We start from the raw sequence: 17,967 nt of genomic DNA on the forward strand, positions 1-17,967 counted from the left end.
AGTGGATTGTCTCCTTGGGCTCGACTGTACTCTGCCCTCTGCCTCAAGATAACAGCATAACACAATCAGGTTTTAAATATTAATACGGAGATCACAGGAGTGTAGCTTGGAAGCACAGAATACTGAGAATTGAAAAGTCTAATCTGTCCTTTTTGAAAGCTGTCCAATTTCTTTTTTATTTACAGCATTTGAACCATTTCACAAATTGGAAAGCAACTAACCAGCCATTTCACAGGCCGATTATGATATGTTTAAGAAAGTCCAAGGCATTTATCTGAATGCAATTGGCCATCTTGCTGACTAACATCTAGATGGGAGATATTACACACACAGTTGAACAGAGACTATTTGAAGATGATGGTTTTCTCTTATTAAGTTGTGTTTGTAGCTTGCAACTGAAGAAATGTTTTGAATAGTGGTCTAAGCTGACTGCCTGTGGCTCTGTATAGGACTCATCACATTGATTGGGTAGATGAGAAAATGCTGGGGCGTGAACAGTCACTTTATGATTCCTGCACTCGATTCCCTTCTTTGCAAATGCAGAGGTGGAGAACTGCTGGAGAGAGACTGGCTCCATCTGGCACTGCCTCTGCACAGTGCACACAACTTGTTCGATTAAAGATGCAGAAGTGCAGGCAAAAAGTAGGAAACACACATTACATGAAGCTACATCTGCTGCCATACAGATGGAAAAAAATTAGGATTCCCTCTTACCCAACACACATGTGCTTGTTGTGCCTGGAAACTAAAAGGTATGTTTCAGCTTGCGTGGATAAAGCATACATGGTTTAATTAATTTAAAGATAAAAAACCCCCAAGAGCTGGCAATCCCAGCCTCCAGTCAATCTCTTAAAGCTGTAAGTGTGTAGTGCTCACGTGTCTGCACTCTAATGTGGTCTGAATGAAAAACTGACAGCACCTGTTACTGAAATCAAAAGTGATTTCTCTAACAATGGGATGCTGGGGAATTCCTTCTAGGCTTCTCTTTAATAGAGTTTGAAGGATTCAGGTTGGAAGACAGTGCATAAGATCTGCACCACTGGCTCTGAGAGATGTGAATCGTGCCAAGGGACAGTGATTGTTTAGGAGGTTAGAAGTTCACTCCATACATTCACTAATAATATGCAGCTGGTATGTCCTTTAAAAAAAAAGATTGTATGCTTCTTTTTTCCCCTGTGTGAAACCACATGTGGATTGGAAAAAAATAAAAATAAAAATAAAAATCAGATTTTATGCATCCAAATCCAGAAATTCAAAATAACTTCACCCACATCTGACAGTATTTTTGAGAAGTAGAGTGAATTGAAGCTAGAGTGCCTAAAAATATCCCTTGAACTGAACTCTAAAAACAATTAGATTTGTCCGTTTATAATAAATCCTGATCTACTGTCTATTAGATCATCTCTTCTGTAATCTTTTCCTGTGGGCATAGTTCATCTGCATTTCTAAAAGCATTACAGCATGATGTTGAAAGAAATGCTCAAATTTCTTGTGTCTTGTGCACGATGGTCCAGTTAAATTTCTACATTCTGCATTCAGAATCAGTTGCAAAGTCTGGAACAAGCAATAGGGAATTAATACCCTCGGTGGATGGTTGCCAGAGGGTACAAGAGGTTCACAGAGGTGGATTTGACAGAGGTCCTTCTAATCTTCTGATAGAAGAGGACCATGGTGAAGACAACAGGTGATGTTCCTGTGCTGTACCCATTCATTTCCTGGTGTTGCTAGGTAGGTGCTGTAAAATAACAGTTAAAATATTGTCTGATGTCTTTGAAGTTACATATTTTAAGCAGGATCAAGTAGTTTCTTGGAGAAGAATGGGTCAGAGAGGAAAAAAAAAATAAATAAAGAAGTATCTTCTTTTATTCACATGACAACTAAATTGGGAACCTGACATTAAGAGCTGTTTGGAGACAGAGAAAGTATTAAGTGCTGACACATGCACACCCCCACAAAAGTCCCACAGAAGCATAAAAGTTGATATTTCACGAAAATGCAGTCAGCCTGCTGTTTGGGTTCTTATTTTTTCAGGCAGAACCTAAAAATGTGTAATAATAGCAAAAATGATTTTGAAAGAACAACCTTTCTGTAGCAATCCAGCACGTGTAATGAACTGTTGATCATTGTCAGAAATGCAGAGTTTTGAGTCCAAAGGGCTGTGGTAGGCATACTTCTTGCCTGCTGAAAGTCAATGCATTCAGTGGCTCTTTGAATGCATTACCCGTCTTGCTGAGAGTGGTGCTGCAGTGACAAGGATGAGCTGGGGCAGTGTGAGTGAACTTGAGCCTGTTGTGATGATTTTGCCCACTTTGGCTTTCATTCTTTGCTGTTTAATGTTAAATGCTGAGACTGAGACCCAGAGGAAAGTCCCAGTGTGTTAAGTGATTCCATCTTGAAGTGCCTTGGAACAGCTGAGTCTGCACCATGTCCTGGACCGCTGCTGTAGGTTTCCTCTTAGTACAGGAACTCAGCTGCAGCCCATATCCATTGCAGCATCTGCCCAAGCCCAGCAGAGCAGCCGTGTGTGGGCACAGTAGCCTCAGGCACAAAAACTGATCCCCTGCTAGAAGAGGTAGGAAAAAAGCAAATGCAGCAAGTGTTTTTCCATTTGTCAGCTGTCCACAAGGGAATGGATCTTCCTCCTCTCAGATGCAGGATCCTCCTCCTCTGCTTTTCCTCGTTACCTTGTGTTAGTTAAGAGGGAGGAAAAGGAAGATCTGTGTATCATACTTCACGTGCCTTTTCCAGGGCACAGGGCTGTGTGCAGTTGGGTTGTTGAAGACAATGTGCCACGTTGAGCACAGTGGGGCCACTGCATATGAAATCTTTCCATCAATGGGTTTTGCAAGCCTTTTGTCAGTGTCAGTAAACAAAGCTCCACAATCCCAACCACCCCAAAAGCAGTGTGTGAACTTATGTTCACACACAGGATTCTGGCTCAGCTTCCCAAAATAATGGCATGTGTGAGCAGAGGGGAGAACTGTTCAGATGTTTGATGTGAGGCCGACTTGGCCTTCGCCTGCAGTAAAAATAAATCATAGTTGCTCTCAAACACGTGGAAGGAGCTGTACATAATTTAGGGGCTAATCTCACCTTGTCAATTCCCTGGCCAGCAGCTCTTGAGTGGCACCAGCATGTGGCTTTTGGTCTTTCAGCAGACATTTACCATGAGAAGGTTTTGTAGGGTGATGTCTTTAATATAGGCTCAGTGTAACTTTGCAATCCAACAGTGTATTAATGAGTTGGTGCTGTCTGTGTGGGTGCTTCTTTTCATCATCCTTTTCTGTCACCTCACATGGAGTTCTTCGAAAAAAAACACAAAAAAGCAAGAAAAAAAGGCAAAAGAAAGTGGGAATATATTTACTTTCAAATATTACTATTTTTCTAGGGAGTTCCAGAAGATGTTCTGAAATGCATTTGAAAATGCCTGTAGAAAATTAATTCCCGTGAGATGCATTTATGTGACAGGGAAGAGAAAAACAGCTGTGATACAATCCTCTAATTGTATTAGGTTTGTGGGGTTTTGTGCTGCTTCTTTCACAAGGCATGCCTAAACCTTCTTATTTGCTATGTAAATACTACTTGCACCATCTTTCAGTAGAAGAAGAAATGATAAAAGAGATGCTGTAAGCAAAGGATGCGGTTGCCAAATATAAAAAGGGCAAAACTACAGGCAGGGAGGAAAGGGAGGGAGCTCCAGGTTTTGTGCTTCTCACAGCCTTCCCAACTCCTGCAGTGCTCCTTTTGCCTTCATGCAGCAGCAACATGTGTAAATAATCCTGCATGGAATCTGGATGTGCTCAAGAGAACGCCGGCATTGCTGCTGTTGAGCTGCTGGATTAGTTGTACCTCACTTGGCCAGCCCTGCTTTAGGTGCAGCACAGGGAGCAGACAGGGCCTCCTGCCTGCCAGCACCCCATCCCATCTCCTTGAGGGTCAGGCTCAGGAATGCAGAACTCGCCAGAAAGTGAAGTCATCGTGGTTTGCTTGGACATTGAGCGTGGAACTTGGAGTGCAGCCTCTCCTTGCGATTACGTGAGCAAGTGCTGGCTCGTAGCACGCAGCCGGCAGGCTGAACCTTTGGATTGTGACCCCGGGGGGACAGCTTGATGGATGTCTTCTGTCATCCCTTACCTTGCCAAAGCCAGTGAGCCTCACCCAGGAAATCCTCTCTGCAATTTCTGCTCCAGGGGCACCTAGTTATCTTCATTCGTGGGACAGAAAGTGCATGATGTCTCTTACAAAGTATTATTGAATACACCGGGGTCATTGGCTGGAGACTTAGGTGCCAAAATTTTTAAAAAAATGAGAGATAAGGTAGCAAATATCCCTTCTTGCAAACAAAGCTACTTTTGTTATAGGAAAACACTAGTCAGAGTCATTTGGAAGCACCAAGGAGGTGAGCAGACCATCTAACCACGTTGTGGTTGTATGACATGTGGTGCATTTTCCTCATGGCAAATAAAAAGTGCTGGTCGCTTGTCATGTCACTAATTCAGGAAAGGGGAACAGAGAGAAATGGGGGGAAAGACAATCCATTATTTATGTGAGATTTTTTCCCTATGAGCAAATCTCTACCATGATTTTCCTTCCACCAAGCCAAAATCTGCCTCCACAAGCCTAAGCTCTGTGTGGAGGTTGGGAAATAAAAGAGAGAAGGGAAAAACCTAAACATTTCTATTTTCTTGCTAGTTAAATGTGCCCTGAGTAGAGGGAGGCTCCTCTGGGAGTTGCAATTGCTCCCTTGTGGACGCTGGAAATGTTTTGGGGTTTGTTTTTTATATGACTGCAGCTCTAATCTCAATGATGGCAAAACTTAGTCTTCAGCTATTACTGCCAGCTCTCTAGATAGAGCAGGGAAGAAAAAAGTGAAGTATCACTTTGGGGTGTTTCTGGGGAAGAAATGTTTCCACAGCCATAAATTGCTTTCTTGGGAGCACTGAAAATTCCTATTCCAGTGCTGTGCTTTGTGGAATCAAAGTCAGCAAAGTCTTGGATTCATAAGGAGTAAAAACTGAGTCTTACCTAAAACCTTTAAGGTCTTGATATGGCAGTTCATGGTAAAAACAAACAGTAAAAATAAAATAATTAAGTTTACACATTTCTAGTTGTGGTAGTGTTGGTGTTTTTTAAAGGTGCTTGTCTTGGAGCAAAGACTGTCTTGTGAAACATTATCTGAAGAATCCCTCTGTTGAAGCAGTGCTGCAGTGCTGCTTTCCCCAAAGTTAAAAATTCACAGCTTATTGGTAGCCTGAGATAATCTGGAGGTTTGATCTCTATTCTGTGCTATAGGATTTAGGTGCTTTTGCACAGGTTGCAGTCTCTTCGTGGTTTTGCTTGGATTTGAGAATCATTTATATGTAAATGATCCTGATCCCCTGTTCTTTTCCTCCTTACCAATTAGCTTGGTTTTTGAAGCACACAGTTGTGTGAGCAAAATTGGCAAGTGGTGCTTCCTGGTGAAAAACTGGGTGGTGTTAGCATGGTGATCATGATTGCTGGAGCTCATTACCAGATTGACTCTTTGAATAATCAAACCTTTGAACTCAGTGCAGTGGTATCCCATCCGTCTCACTGCGTTAGGCAACTTCCAGGCAGCTCTTTCATGTCGTCTCACAACTTGTCCTATGTAAATGGTGGATGTGTTTATTTTCAAAAGCAGCAAGAAAGCCCAGTGGAACAAGAAAAAAGTTGGAAGAACAAGCCCTCAAAGAGATTTTGACACTGGTGCCAGGGGGTTTATGAAAGATAAAACAGCTCATTTTTTTATGGCTAAAGGAAAATGCCATTAAATCCCTTGTGCCTAACTGCTGCAGTAAACTTGCCAGAGCTATTCCAAAAACAGCATGCCGTGGGATATTCAATGATTTTCAATGAAAACTAGGCTTAAAAATGCAGATCTCCTGTGTGTGGATCAAGGAGAGCTCCAGGGTGCTCAGTATATGTTTCTATACTCTCACACATGACTATAAGAATTATTTCAAACAGGGTTTTGCTAGATCTGACTTTGAAACTGAATCCACTGTATCTCCTCAGCTCCTTTGCACATGGCATAGGCAATTTTGCAGAAGGGAAATAACTTGTTATTGCAAGAGTAAATGGAAAAAAATTTTATAGGTTGCCATCTACCAATCTAATCTATATTATGAAGAAATAAAACATACTTGTGGCAAGTCCTGCTGCAGTAAAAATGTAATATTTGCTAAAGTTCTCTACAAATTTTAGTCCTCCCTGTTACCATCAGGGGGAAATCAATGCTTGGTGACCTAGTGCAGCTTTGAGCAGAAACTGGAAGAAATCTGTCAGGGTCTGCATGTTTTTGCATTGTATTTTTCAGAGTTGATTTAAACTCAAGGTTCATGGTGAAAGGGAGGTGGCAGGAGAAGGCTGGAAAATCTGATCACTGAGTGCTGTAGACCTGTTTTTGGATTAGTGTCCTGGTGCTTAGGTGAGCTAGTGTAGAAGCTCCATTTCCTGTTGCTGGACATGGGGCAACAGTGACTGAAGGCTTTTTGGATGCTGGAAGAGGTGGGATGGTAGTGAGATGTTACAGCATGAAAATTAAAGTGAGAATGGATCAGACAAGCCTTTTCATATTGCTTCCTCAGCCTCAACCTTTTCTCAGGCAGGGATTGAGGGGGCAGTTGTGAATATCTGGCATTTAACTGGAGTAAAAGTCTTACGCTGAGAGAAGCTGGAGGGTGTTTATCTTTGAGAGAGGTAGAGGAGATGCGAGAAGCAAGCTTTTCCACGAGCTGTGTGTGACGTGGCAAGACAGGGGTGATGGGGGAGCAGCTGGGGGCAGCCTACTTCAGCTTCCCCACCTGATACTTCAGGTCAAGCCATAGCCAAATCCCTATGAAGCTCCAGTCTGTGCAAGCACCTTGGTCTAAATAGGAGGTTAAATAAGGCAATTGTAAGGTGGGCATCCCTCGATATTCCCCGCACACTCGATACTTGGTGCAGCTATTGGATGCATGGATGCAGTGGGTTAATGCACTTGTAAAGCATGTCCCCCACCTCTTGCTGCTTGAGTGCCCATTGCAGGTTTTCAGTGAAAAATCTGAGTATTAAAGTCTTGAGGATCTGGCTTGGCTGATGTGCACTTTTGCTTGTGTCATGTGGCCTGCAGATCAAGGGGGCAGGCATTGCTCTTGGGATGGAGCAGCAGAGCACCAACCTCAGAGAAAATTGATGGCTTGCTCTATAGTGCAGCCTTGTGTTCATCCCTCTGTGCACTTTTGATTTTGGGAATAGATCTGTGGTTTGGTTTTGTTGTTTTGGGGTTTTTTTATTATGCTGTGGAAGACATTTTTCTGTCCAAGCCTGACCCTGTCTGGGTCTTCAGCAACACTTAACAATTAAAAGCACTTCTGTGCTAGGTATTCCCTAAAAGATGGAAAATTAGATTTTTACATTAAAATACCAGGAATGAAAATGGTGAGGGCATAAAACGCTGCTTTATTTTCATCAGATGGTAGTGCTTTTGGAAAAGCAGTTGTTCTCCAGTGGTCATTGCCCCCCTGTGTGCTTCTCTCACTGTTTGCTCCAGCTTCTCTCTACAAGGTGGCTGTGCAAAAATCCTTGCCTCAGTCGTAGCTGCAGTCACACCCTGCAGGGCACTGGAGTCATCAGAGGGGACATCCTCAGGACCTAGGCTTGAGTCCTGTTCCCTTCCTCTCTCTAAGCAGCTCTGCCTTTGTTGCAGGAGTATCGACATCGGGCGCTCTGGGCCCGGGGAGCACCACTGCCAGCACCACGCCGCGCCTGGCCACCAGCACCACCGGCCGCACCACCACCACATCGGGCTCAGGCAGGAGGAACAGGAGCACCAGCACCCCGTCCCCCATGGCCGATGTCCCCGAGGAGATGACCACCCACCTGCCGCCCGCCTCCTCCCAGCTGCCGCCCGCCGGAGCCGAGAGCTGCGACCCCATGGAAGCCCGCGACATTATGTGGTCCCGGACCCGGCAGGGCCAGGTGGCGAAGCAGCCGTGTCCCTTGGGCTCCATAGGTGAGTCAAGGGCTGAGAGGGCACAGCAGGCTGTCTCCACTTCCTGTGACACCTTGTCAGTGTGCAGCCTGTACTCAAAAACCTTGTGGGACTGTGCTTGATGTGCTGGAAGAGCCTCTGCTTCCAGAGCGCCTTACCTGGTTTTGCCTGTCTTTGTCGCCCCTGGGCTCACTAACTGATGTGTTGGTGGCTAATTCTTTGCTTGTTTTGCTAAGAGAGAGGACAGGGGAGGAAATCAACCAAACTTTTGCTTTGAAGCTCCTGAACCAGTGTGAGGGATTTTTTTTTTAAACTGCAGCCAGCATCCAGGGTGATCAGCTGGGAAAATGTGGAGGGGGGTGGGGGAGAATAAAGCCAAATCTTTCAAAATGGTTTATTGCTTATTGGATTTTGCTCCTTTTCTTCTGCTCTTCCCGCAATTGTTTTCTTGAAAAATGTTGCTTTTGGAAATTTTCTGTTCAATTTGAAACATAATCGCGTTAAGAATGGGTTTTGGCATATGCTTCAGTTTGCCGTGCTTTAACAAATGCAGTTTTCTAAAAATAGTTATTTTTCATGCTTGTCTTGGTGTCCAGCCCCAAAAGCTCACTTTCAAAGCAGAAATCTTAAAAGTGGAGGAAATTGCCTGAAAATGAGGGCTGAAGGGATCTGACTAGCAGGAGAGAGACTCTGTGTTAATTCTCCACTCCTGGAGAGCCATTCACCTGTGTGTATTGTAGAGTACTGGCTCACTCTGGAACTTGGTGAGGACAGACTGATAAAATACATGTTAAAGTATGAGGAGAATGGAAAGGTATCAGGGGTAAGAATAGGTAAAGAACATTTTTGCTGTCTTTCCTAGCCCTCCTTGGTAAAATTAATGCAAAAAGTATGATGTGATTCCCAGAGAGGGGAAAGGATATTCTGAACCAAAGCTGTAAAAAGGAAAAGAAGATGAAAAAGGAAAACGAAGGCTGGATGCAGGGAGTCCTTTCCTAAGCACTAGAGCTGAGGACTGGGTGAAAATAACTAAGGAATAGATAATAGTTTAACTTATGGATAGGGGATGGCCACAAGCCTTTCCCATCTATAATTTCAGTGATTCATGCAACTTGCTAAAAGCTGTGATATATTAACAGTGGTGCATTTCTCTTTGTCTGAAAAGGTCTGAGGCATTTTTTTGTCTTTTCCAGCAGGGATCAGGCAGCTCTTCCCAAACAAAACTCTCTTCTAAAGTCCCTCTTGACAGCTGGGGGCTGACAGTAAACCCCAGCATTATATCTTGGCTTTTGTAGAGTTCAGACTTTTGTGTGTTTCCAGCCAAATGTTGTAATGATGATTCAGAGCCATAAAATAAGCAGCACAGAAGATGAGGCACAGGGTCTGATCCCAGATCACCAGTGGTGGGGCAGAGCGCTCAAGGTGCTGGTTCTTTGTGTTTGAGATCTACTTCTGGTTTCTTAGTGCCTGGCAGCTTTCCTGCAAGTCCTCTGCCTGTAAGTGCTGTTTGGCAAATTGGAAATAATATTCCTGCACACCATCTTGGGTCTTTTATGTCTTAGGGCCCTTGAAGGACCAAGATGGATGATTAGGACACTGAGATGACTCAGAAGCGTCCTAATCAAGATCTGAGCACTAATAAGCTCCCAGAAGCCTTTGACACGGGCTGCTGGGGACAAAATGCAACCAGTCACATTGAACACAGTGACTTTCCTATTACAGGTGTTGCAACTTTCCGGTGTCTTGCACCTGATGGTATCTGGGAACCCCAAGGACCTGATCTTAGCAACTGCTCTTCACCCTGGATCAACCACATCACTCAAAAGGTAAAGCCTCTCCCATGCTGAGCACTCTGAGTCTGCACAGTGACCTTGATCAGCCTCCTGGTTTTCAGACAAGGAATCCAAAAGGATCAACAGTCACACATAAAGCATGAGCTGTGCACAGTAGCCAGGAATTGCAAGGAAAAAGCAAGTGTCTCACAGAAATTAAGGCAAAGAGGGTAAGGGAAGGCAAAGGAGAGGGACTGGAGAGTGGAATTGAGCTAGAGTGAATGACATTTCTTGTTTGTGTCAAGAAAAGGAAGAAGAGGGAGGAGGATGTGGGTGGACATATGGAAAGTACTGAGTTGTTGAAAAAGGAAACACCCTTTCATGCATCCTCAAGCATTTTTTCATGTCATGCAAGCGCAGGATAAACCCCACAGTTAAGAAATTTTTACCAAAGAAAGGCAGGCTCAATGTGAAATGTTTGGTTTGTGCCTCTGACTTTCTGTTTTTAACTTCTGCCCAAATTATAAAAGAACTGGTGGAAAACAATGCTGCAGTAATGCTTATCTTTTGACTCTTAAGTCCCTTGATGAATGTTTTCTAGCACTTCATCATTTATCAGTGTTAAAAGTGCATTAACATGTGACAATAGAAGTTCAAGACAAGCAGAGCTTATTTGGTAGCAATATGTTGAGCATTTTTGTTATTAATGCACAATGGTGCTTTCAGCTGATTTCATTACAAACAGAGACCAGATGTGTGTTTACGCCACGGAGTCTGTGGGCTGAATCTTTATTATAGCAATTTGTGGGGATTTATTCACTCCTTCAGCCAGAGTGAGCGGGTCCTGGCGTTGCAGCTGAGCTATGCTGCCGCACAGCAGTGAGACAGAGCTCCCAAAGAGACACTGCTCACTGGTCAGTGGGATGGGGTCACCCCACAGACAAGACTCTTGGACATTTTCCCCTCTACCCCCGTCTAAACCGAGGCCTAACAACCTTATATCCGTGCTTATATCCATCTCTCCACAGAGGAAAATGTCAGTTAACGTGGGGCTGCTGTGATACAGCACAGCCACTGCAAAGCCCGTGGTCCTTCTGTCCCTCTCCTGCCATACACCCAGCCAGCTGATGAGTACAGGCTGCCTTTGCTGGCATTAGCAGCTGTGTGCAGCTCTTGTTTTATGACCTACCTACTTACCCTGGAGGGGTTAATATTACTTACTCCAGCCATAATTCACTCAGGCAGCTGGGAGACCTCTTGCTGCTCGGTGAAGATGACTAGGCCGTTAGCCATTAGCAGAGGGAAATAATAGCCTGCACTGATGAAATCTCCATCAAGGTTAGGCTTTTTTTATTTGAAACCCTAGCTATCATTTGCGTAACAAATGAACCCCATTTAATTTGTTACGTGCTTTCAAAGCAGGCTAAAATTGAACAGGCAAGTTCTCAGAAATGCCCAGCAGGTTACAACTGGGACTAGATTGATTTTTTTTTCCTGGAGGAATTTAGTTATGTTCAGCATTGAGTGCCTTCTACCAGTCGCTAGAGGGACTTGGGGAAGCTATGAGATGGCCCTGGATCTAAGCTTTTTGCCTGAGTGGGAATTCATTAGGATCTTCCTATGTGACCCAACCTCAATGACAGCTGTTACAAAACATCAAGACTCTTCAGGAGTGACTTTTGAGGGGGAAGGCTTGCAGGGCTCGCCTAGGGGTTTGTGCTGGGGGTTGCAATCATTGAAACATTTATATTGAAAAAGACCTCTAAGATCATTGGGTCCAACCATTCACCCACCACTAATCCATGTCCCTAAATGCCATGTCTACATGTCTTTTAAATCCCTCCAGGAATAGTGACTCAACCACTTCCCTGGGCAGTCCATTCCAATACTTGACCACTTTTCCTAATATCCAATATAAACCTTCCCTGGTGCAACTTCAGGTGATTTCTTTTTGTCCTATCATTTATTACCAAGAGAAGAGAATGACACCCACCTTACTACAACCTCCTTTCAAGTAGTTGTAAAGAGGGGTAAGGTCCCCCTGAGCCTCCTTTTCTCCAGGCTAAACACCCTCAGCTGCCTGAGCAGCTCCTCTTAAGCCTTGTGCTCCAGACCTTTCCCCAGTTCTGTTGCCCTTCTCTGGACTCACTCCAGCACCTCAATGTCCTTCTTTGCAGGGAGGGGCCCAGAACAGGACACAGCACTCCAGGTGAGGCCTCACCAGTGCTGAGTACAGAGGGACAATCCCTGCTCTGCTCCTGCTGGCCACATTGTTGCTGATCCAGGCCAGGATGTCATTGGCTTTCTTGGCCCCCTGGGCACAGCTGGCTCATGTTTTATGCTGGGCAGCTTTCCTGTTACCCTTCCCCAGCCTGCAGTGCTACATGGGGTTGTTGTGAGCCAAGGGCAGGACCTGCACTTGGCCTTACTGAACGTCGTACCATTGGCCTTGGCCCACCGATCCAGCCTGTCCAGATCCTGCACATGCCACGTGAGGGGGCACTCAGTATGATTTTTCTATGATATTGCATCACATTTTCCACTTCCAGCCCACTAGGACACCCATAGTTAGCCAGGACTGCTGATAAGTGATGGAAAGTGGCTCAGTAAGCTCTTCTGCCAGTTCCATCAGTGCCCTTGGGTGGATCTCATCCAGCCCTATAGACCTGTGGATGTGTAAATGATCTATCAGGTCACTGACCCTTTTTTCCTGGGTTGTGGGGGTTTTCTTCTGCTTCTCATCCCTGTCTTCCAGGGTGCTGGGTACCCTGAGGACAATGGGTCTTGTTGTAAAAGACTGAGCCAAAGAAGGCATTAAGTACCACCTCCCCTGTTTCCTCATTCTTCATCAGTGTATTTCCCCCCATGTCCAATGGAGATTCTCCATAGCTCTTCTTTTGTCATAAGTATATGTAGAGAAACATTTTTTATTGTCTTTTTTTTGGCAGCAGATAGGTAAAGTTCTAGTTGAGGCTTTAGTCCTGCTAATTTTCTCCCTGTATAACTTCACAACATGCTTGTAGTTCTCCTGAGTTACCTGCCCTTTTTCCAGAGGCCATAAGCTCTCCTGATTTTTTTTTATTTTTTTTCTTACTCCAGCCAAAGCTCTCTGTTCAGCCAGGTCAGTCTTATTCCCCACCAGCTCATCTTTTGGCACATGGGTATGTTCTGCCTTTAAGATTCAGTAGGCTCCTTACAGTAAATACAGTTTTAAATTACTTATGAAATAACCAATAGCCATTTGGTTTCCCTGCTCAAGCAAGAGACTTGAAAATCATCAATCACTGCACTTAAAGATGAAGACTGATTCATCTATAAATCAACCACTGGTTTCTAACATCCCTGCTGTGGATGGGATGCTTCCCAAAGCTTGCAGATTTGGTCCAGCACCTCTCTGAAGATGAAAAAGGAGCCTTCCTCCTCTAAATCAAACCTGCTTCTCGTCTTGCTGCTGTGGGGACAGCTAGAGGGAGCAGAGTTCCAGCTGTGCTGTGAGGGCAGGGCTGGTTACACCCTGCAGCTCAGCTCTCCTGCATCCCCAGCTCTCCTGGTCACTCAGCCCACTGCAGCTGCAGCACAGCTGACAAAATGGGTAAAAATACTTCCTTGTCAGCCAGCATTCATACCTGCTCAGCGTGTCTTCGTTCCTAATCTGCTTTGTCTCCCAAAAATCTGTCATCTGCTGGATCCAAACTGCTCATGAAGAACGGTGATGGGTCCCCTGGAGGGATTTCAGCCAAGCCAGAAAAGATGGTAGGGAAATGCTGTGCTCACTTTCATATCTGTGTAGTGAAGTAAGAATGATTACTTACTTCTTCTCTTTCTCCTGCTGTGCTCAGACTGTAGATTGGGTGTTTGCCTGCTTGCATCACGGTATTAGGTTTTACAGCCTTTTTCTAGCTTCCATTAGAGTTATTGTGCTTGATGGAAGATCAGAACAAATGTTCTCCTCAGTAATTCACTGGCCTCCTGACATTTACTTTAACTTTATTGTTGGTGCCTACCATGCCCTCGTAACGGACTGGGAGAATAAACTTGCCAGTGCAATTGAATTATGCACTGCTACCTGGGTTATTTCTAGAGTCAAGCAGTAACAGGAAGCAAAAAGGTCAGCTTTGGATACATTGCATCATCCTGATCATGAGGTCACACTATCAGTCTCAGCCTGTTTGTTTTGCCTCTTGCTTTCATCAGTGCCATCCTTAGCTCAGCGTGTGACTTGCCTGGAGACATCTCTTCCTTGCTGCAGCTTTCAGCTCTGGATGCTGTCTGGGAGGACAGGCACTGCTATGCTAAGCTTCAAGCCTCTGGAAGAGAGGGAGCCTCTTTTGTAGCAGAACAGAAAAATTTATGCCCTTCACAAATGCACAAAAAGCCTCAATCTGTAAATCTAAAGCACGTGCCACCCATGCCCTTCTGAGTGGCCTGGACCATGAACTCCCAAAGAGCAGGTGAACCTTAGGATTCGTAGCACCTTCCTGAGCTCTTGTAGATCTGCTTGGGTGTGTGTGTCAGGGAGAAGTGTGGTTTTGTGGAGGACATCCCCACGTCATCGTGTCCAGGTGTGAGGCTGCAGGTGCAGTCCTGATGAGAATATGATGAAATCCTCCATCCAAATTGCTTTGGGCTGTTTTCAGAGCACCATCATGAATTGGATGGAGCAGATGACACAGAGGATGGCTTATTAAAAGATCATTTAATGCAGTTTAACTTGGTTGAATACCATGTTTCAAAGCCACTTTTTCAGTGTTCTTTAGGTCTGCTGTATTCTATGGAGAGCATTGTCTCTTCTCCCAGTCAGCTGGCAAAAGGACAAGAGGACACAAGCTGTGCCAGGGGAGGTTTAGCTTTTTGCATCAGGAGGCATTTCTTCATAGAAAGGGTGATTGGGCATTGGATTGGGCTGCCCAGGGAGGTGGTGGAGTCACTGTGTCTGGAAGTGTTTCAGGAAAGGCTGGTACTCAATGCCATGGTCTAGCTGACATTTTGGTGTTTGGTCATAGGTTGGACTTCATAATCTTAGAGGTTTTTTCCAACCTAAATGATTCTGTGATTCAGAAAAAAAAAAAAAAAAAAAAAAAAAGAAAAAAGGAAGGGATGATAGATATGCTCTGACTCTTTTGTGTGAATGCACACTTGTATATTGAAATTCCTGCCAGGGAAGAAAAAATGCCATGAAGGCTTTGCAGTGTCAGAAGTTAGCCCACAGCCCCTCTTACAGCCTTACTACCTGAATGCTGGCAGCTAATAGTGCCTGGTGAAACCTGTCAGGTGTTTGTTCCTCCAGAAAATAGCATCAACTTCATGGTCTTTCCAGATGACCAGTCCATCTGTACATTACTGTTTTTAAAACTCCTAGTTCAGTCTGTCGTGCCATCTTTTTATTTTTTATATCAGTTTGCCTCTTCAGAAAGCTACAGGAGAATACTTTTGCCTTTGTACCTACTGGTGTTTTAGTTTATTTGCTCCTTTCTCAGCATATTTCTTATTTCTTCTGAATTTTCCTCCCTAAATACATTTTTTTTCTTTTTTTTTTTTTTTTAATTTCTCTCACTTTTATTCTACTGTTCTCTTCTGCAGTTGGGTTTCCTCTGTGAAAGGTAGGGCTGAAATAGTAAGCACTGCTGTGAGAGGGTCTTTCTTTGTCTTTCCAGACAAAACTCCCTGCTTCAGTTTGTTGGCATATATGAGAGAATACAGAGAATACTCCAAAAACTATTATTTCACAGTCTTTTCAATCATAAGAAGGTGCAAGGTAGTGGCACAAACTTAAATGTTAGCAGAGTGTTCCACAAAGGGATTTCAGGTGTGCCAATGATCATTTGTAAATCTGGCCTGAATCCTGTCGTCCCAAATGGAAGAGGGGAGCAATTTTTTTGGCAGGCCTATCAAACTCTGTTTTATGTGTTGGCATTGTTGGCAAGAAACATGTTTTCACTCCTTCATATTAGCATTCTGAGACTGGTTTTAATCAGTTTGTAAAAGGTAAAAAAACAGCAGGCCAAAAAACAACAGAAACCAAAAATTTGGTTTCAAATTTGATTTGAACAGAATATTTTCTTTTATCCCAGAATCCTATTTAGTTTTTAAATTTAATTTTTTCATAATCAAGGTAGAAAATGTGAAAAAGTAATCTTATATCAGGGAGAGATACATTACTTTTAATTCCCTTTATTGTTCTCAAGCCTCCCAGTAGAAAGGTCAGTTTCTTACACATTTTTTCCCTAGTTCTTACTTGCCTCTTAATATCAGCTTTAGCCATGGAGAACCTCCAGGGGTTGTTCCTGTATTCCTATGTAACTATGTCAGTGTTTAGGTTAAAGAGTATTACATGTTTTGGAAGAAATAACAGAAAGAGCTCATCTTTCAGGCAGCAATAATGAAGAGAAAGATGTGGAGAAGTAATTTGTAGAAAGGAAGCAAGTTAGTAATGCATCCTCTTGGGCAGCAGTAAGCTTTGCTGAGCATTATGTAGATTTAACAAAAAAAAAAAAAAAAGGGTCAGTCCTGTTGTTATCTTAGCCCTGGAATATCCAGGGACTCATAAGAGAAGTTGGGTTTGACAGCACTGCATAGGAGACACTTCAGTTTCAGTGGAAAAAGCTGAAAAGAACCAGGGAAATCTGCCTTATTAGCATGTCTCACAGCCATCATTCTGGACACCCCTCTCATGTATGGGGCCAGAGTGGAAGGAGTGTCTCAGCACTGCTGTAGTGACTTGTAGCTGCACATTCTGTGTGACCGTCTGTAGGTGTGGAATTGTCAGTGCTAGGACGTAGTTTCATTACCTGCCAGCCAAAAACATTTTCCCAGAAGAATGGCACATCTGTGTTTTCAGGAAACCTGGGTGTGTGAGATAACTTTGGGTAAATACTTCTCTGTCCCAGGAGTTCACAGAGCCTGAGCTTTAGTCTGCCTTTTTTTTTTTGGTCAGGCATTTCTTCCATTGCTGCCTATTTTTTGTGTTGTTTATGTGGCCACAGTATAATTCCTCAGATTTGCAGTTTTTAGGGTCAGTCCAAAAGAAAAGGAAAAGGGTTAATTAGTGACCTGCCTGCATCACTTTTACACAGAGATAGGAATGGCAGCAGCCTGCAGGGACAGCAAATTCTTGTGTTTGCCTTTGGAGCAGCTGAGCAGTTTTCTCTGAGTGTGACAGTTTGCATAGGTGTGTGGTCCAAGGGAAAGTGTGAGCATCAAATATTGGGTAGCAGGGTTTTTGGTTTTTCTCTGAGGTATCTGTAAAAAATATCTTGAATTCCCGCAGTTTTCAGCAGAGCTTACACAAACACAATGTGTTGTGATCCATGCTAAGCTCCAGCAATGAGCTGCAGGAAAATGTTGAAATTTATTTCTTTATTTAAAGGGATTTGATGCAGTCATTCTTTCAAGTTCTGAGAGCCAACAGCAGAGGTCAAAATACAGCCTCTGTGCTGATGCGTGGCTTCCTTCAGCTGCTTAGGAGAGCAGACAGCTGTAAGAGTAGGATCTGGTTTCTATGGCATTAGTCTTCTGTGTAACAAGAAAGAAATAATTCAGTTTTTGAATATATCTTATCATTGCTCTAATGGGAAGAACAACATATTATCTCCTTTATTTATCTTCTCTGTATCATTATATGCGTTAATTCTCTGAAGACGAGCATATGAACATCTTGAGTTAGATTTCATTAAATCAGATTGGCTTTTGCTGTCAAATTGATGGAAGTAAGTTATTCATTTTTAACTCGGCTAATTGATTTACAGAGAGGTAGAAGCTCAGCCTATAATCTTTCCCTAGAATCTTGCTTTTATAATAAGCACCAGAAAGTGAGGGAACAAGAGAAATATCTGATTTCTAGCTGTTGGTAGATAAGACAATTGAAAATTCATATGAAGAACCCTGCAGAGTTTGCCATTGAGCCTGACAGAGAAGTGGGACATTCATTTATGTGTCATCCTGTATAATTTCTCCTTGTCCCAGGCATATTCCACATGGATTTGCATTCCAGATCACAGACCTGTAGATAATGAATAAAAGACCAGCAACCTGCAGTGGTATTTTTGTAGTGGGCTGCTCATGAAAAGGAGATGGGGCCAGCTGCCCTGTCCCAAATCCCCATGGCACAGGAGAGGAAAGGAGTACCAGGGAGAACAAAAACAGAGCAAGAACGGGGGAAAAAAGCCACAGGGAAAAAGTGACAGTTTCCCAAATAATTATACA

At 43.7% G+C, this 17,967-nt stretch overlaps 1 protein-coding gene across 18 annotated transcripts in view; it reads left to right on the forward strand.

The window, feature by feature from the left end:
* Positions 1 to 17,967, forward strand: part of ADGRL3 (adhesion G protein-coupled receptor L3) — a 489,797-nt gene that overhangs the window by 375,841 nt on the left and 95,989 nt on the right. For all 18 annotated transcript variants that reach the window (XM_015625411.2, XM_015625414.2, XM_015625396.1 and 15 more), the window contains 2 exons: positions 7,709 to 8,014; positions 9,716 to 9,819. In XM_015625411.2, coding sequence (XP_015480897.1) covers positions 7,709 to 8,014; positions 9,716 to 9,819 — 410 coding nt within the window. The remainder of the gene's footprint in view (positions 1 to 7,708; positions 8,015 to 9,715; positions 9,820 to 17,967) is intronic.

The sequence above is a fragment of the Parus major genome, chromosome 4 (assembly GCF_001522545.3).
Source record: "Parus major isolate Abel chromosome 4, Parus_major1.1, whole genome shotgun sequence".
Classification (NCBI taxonomy): domain Eukaryota; kingdom Metazoa; phylum Chordata; class Aves; order Passeriformes; family Paridae; genus Parus; species Parus major.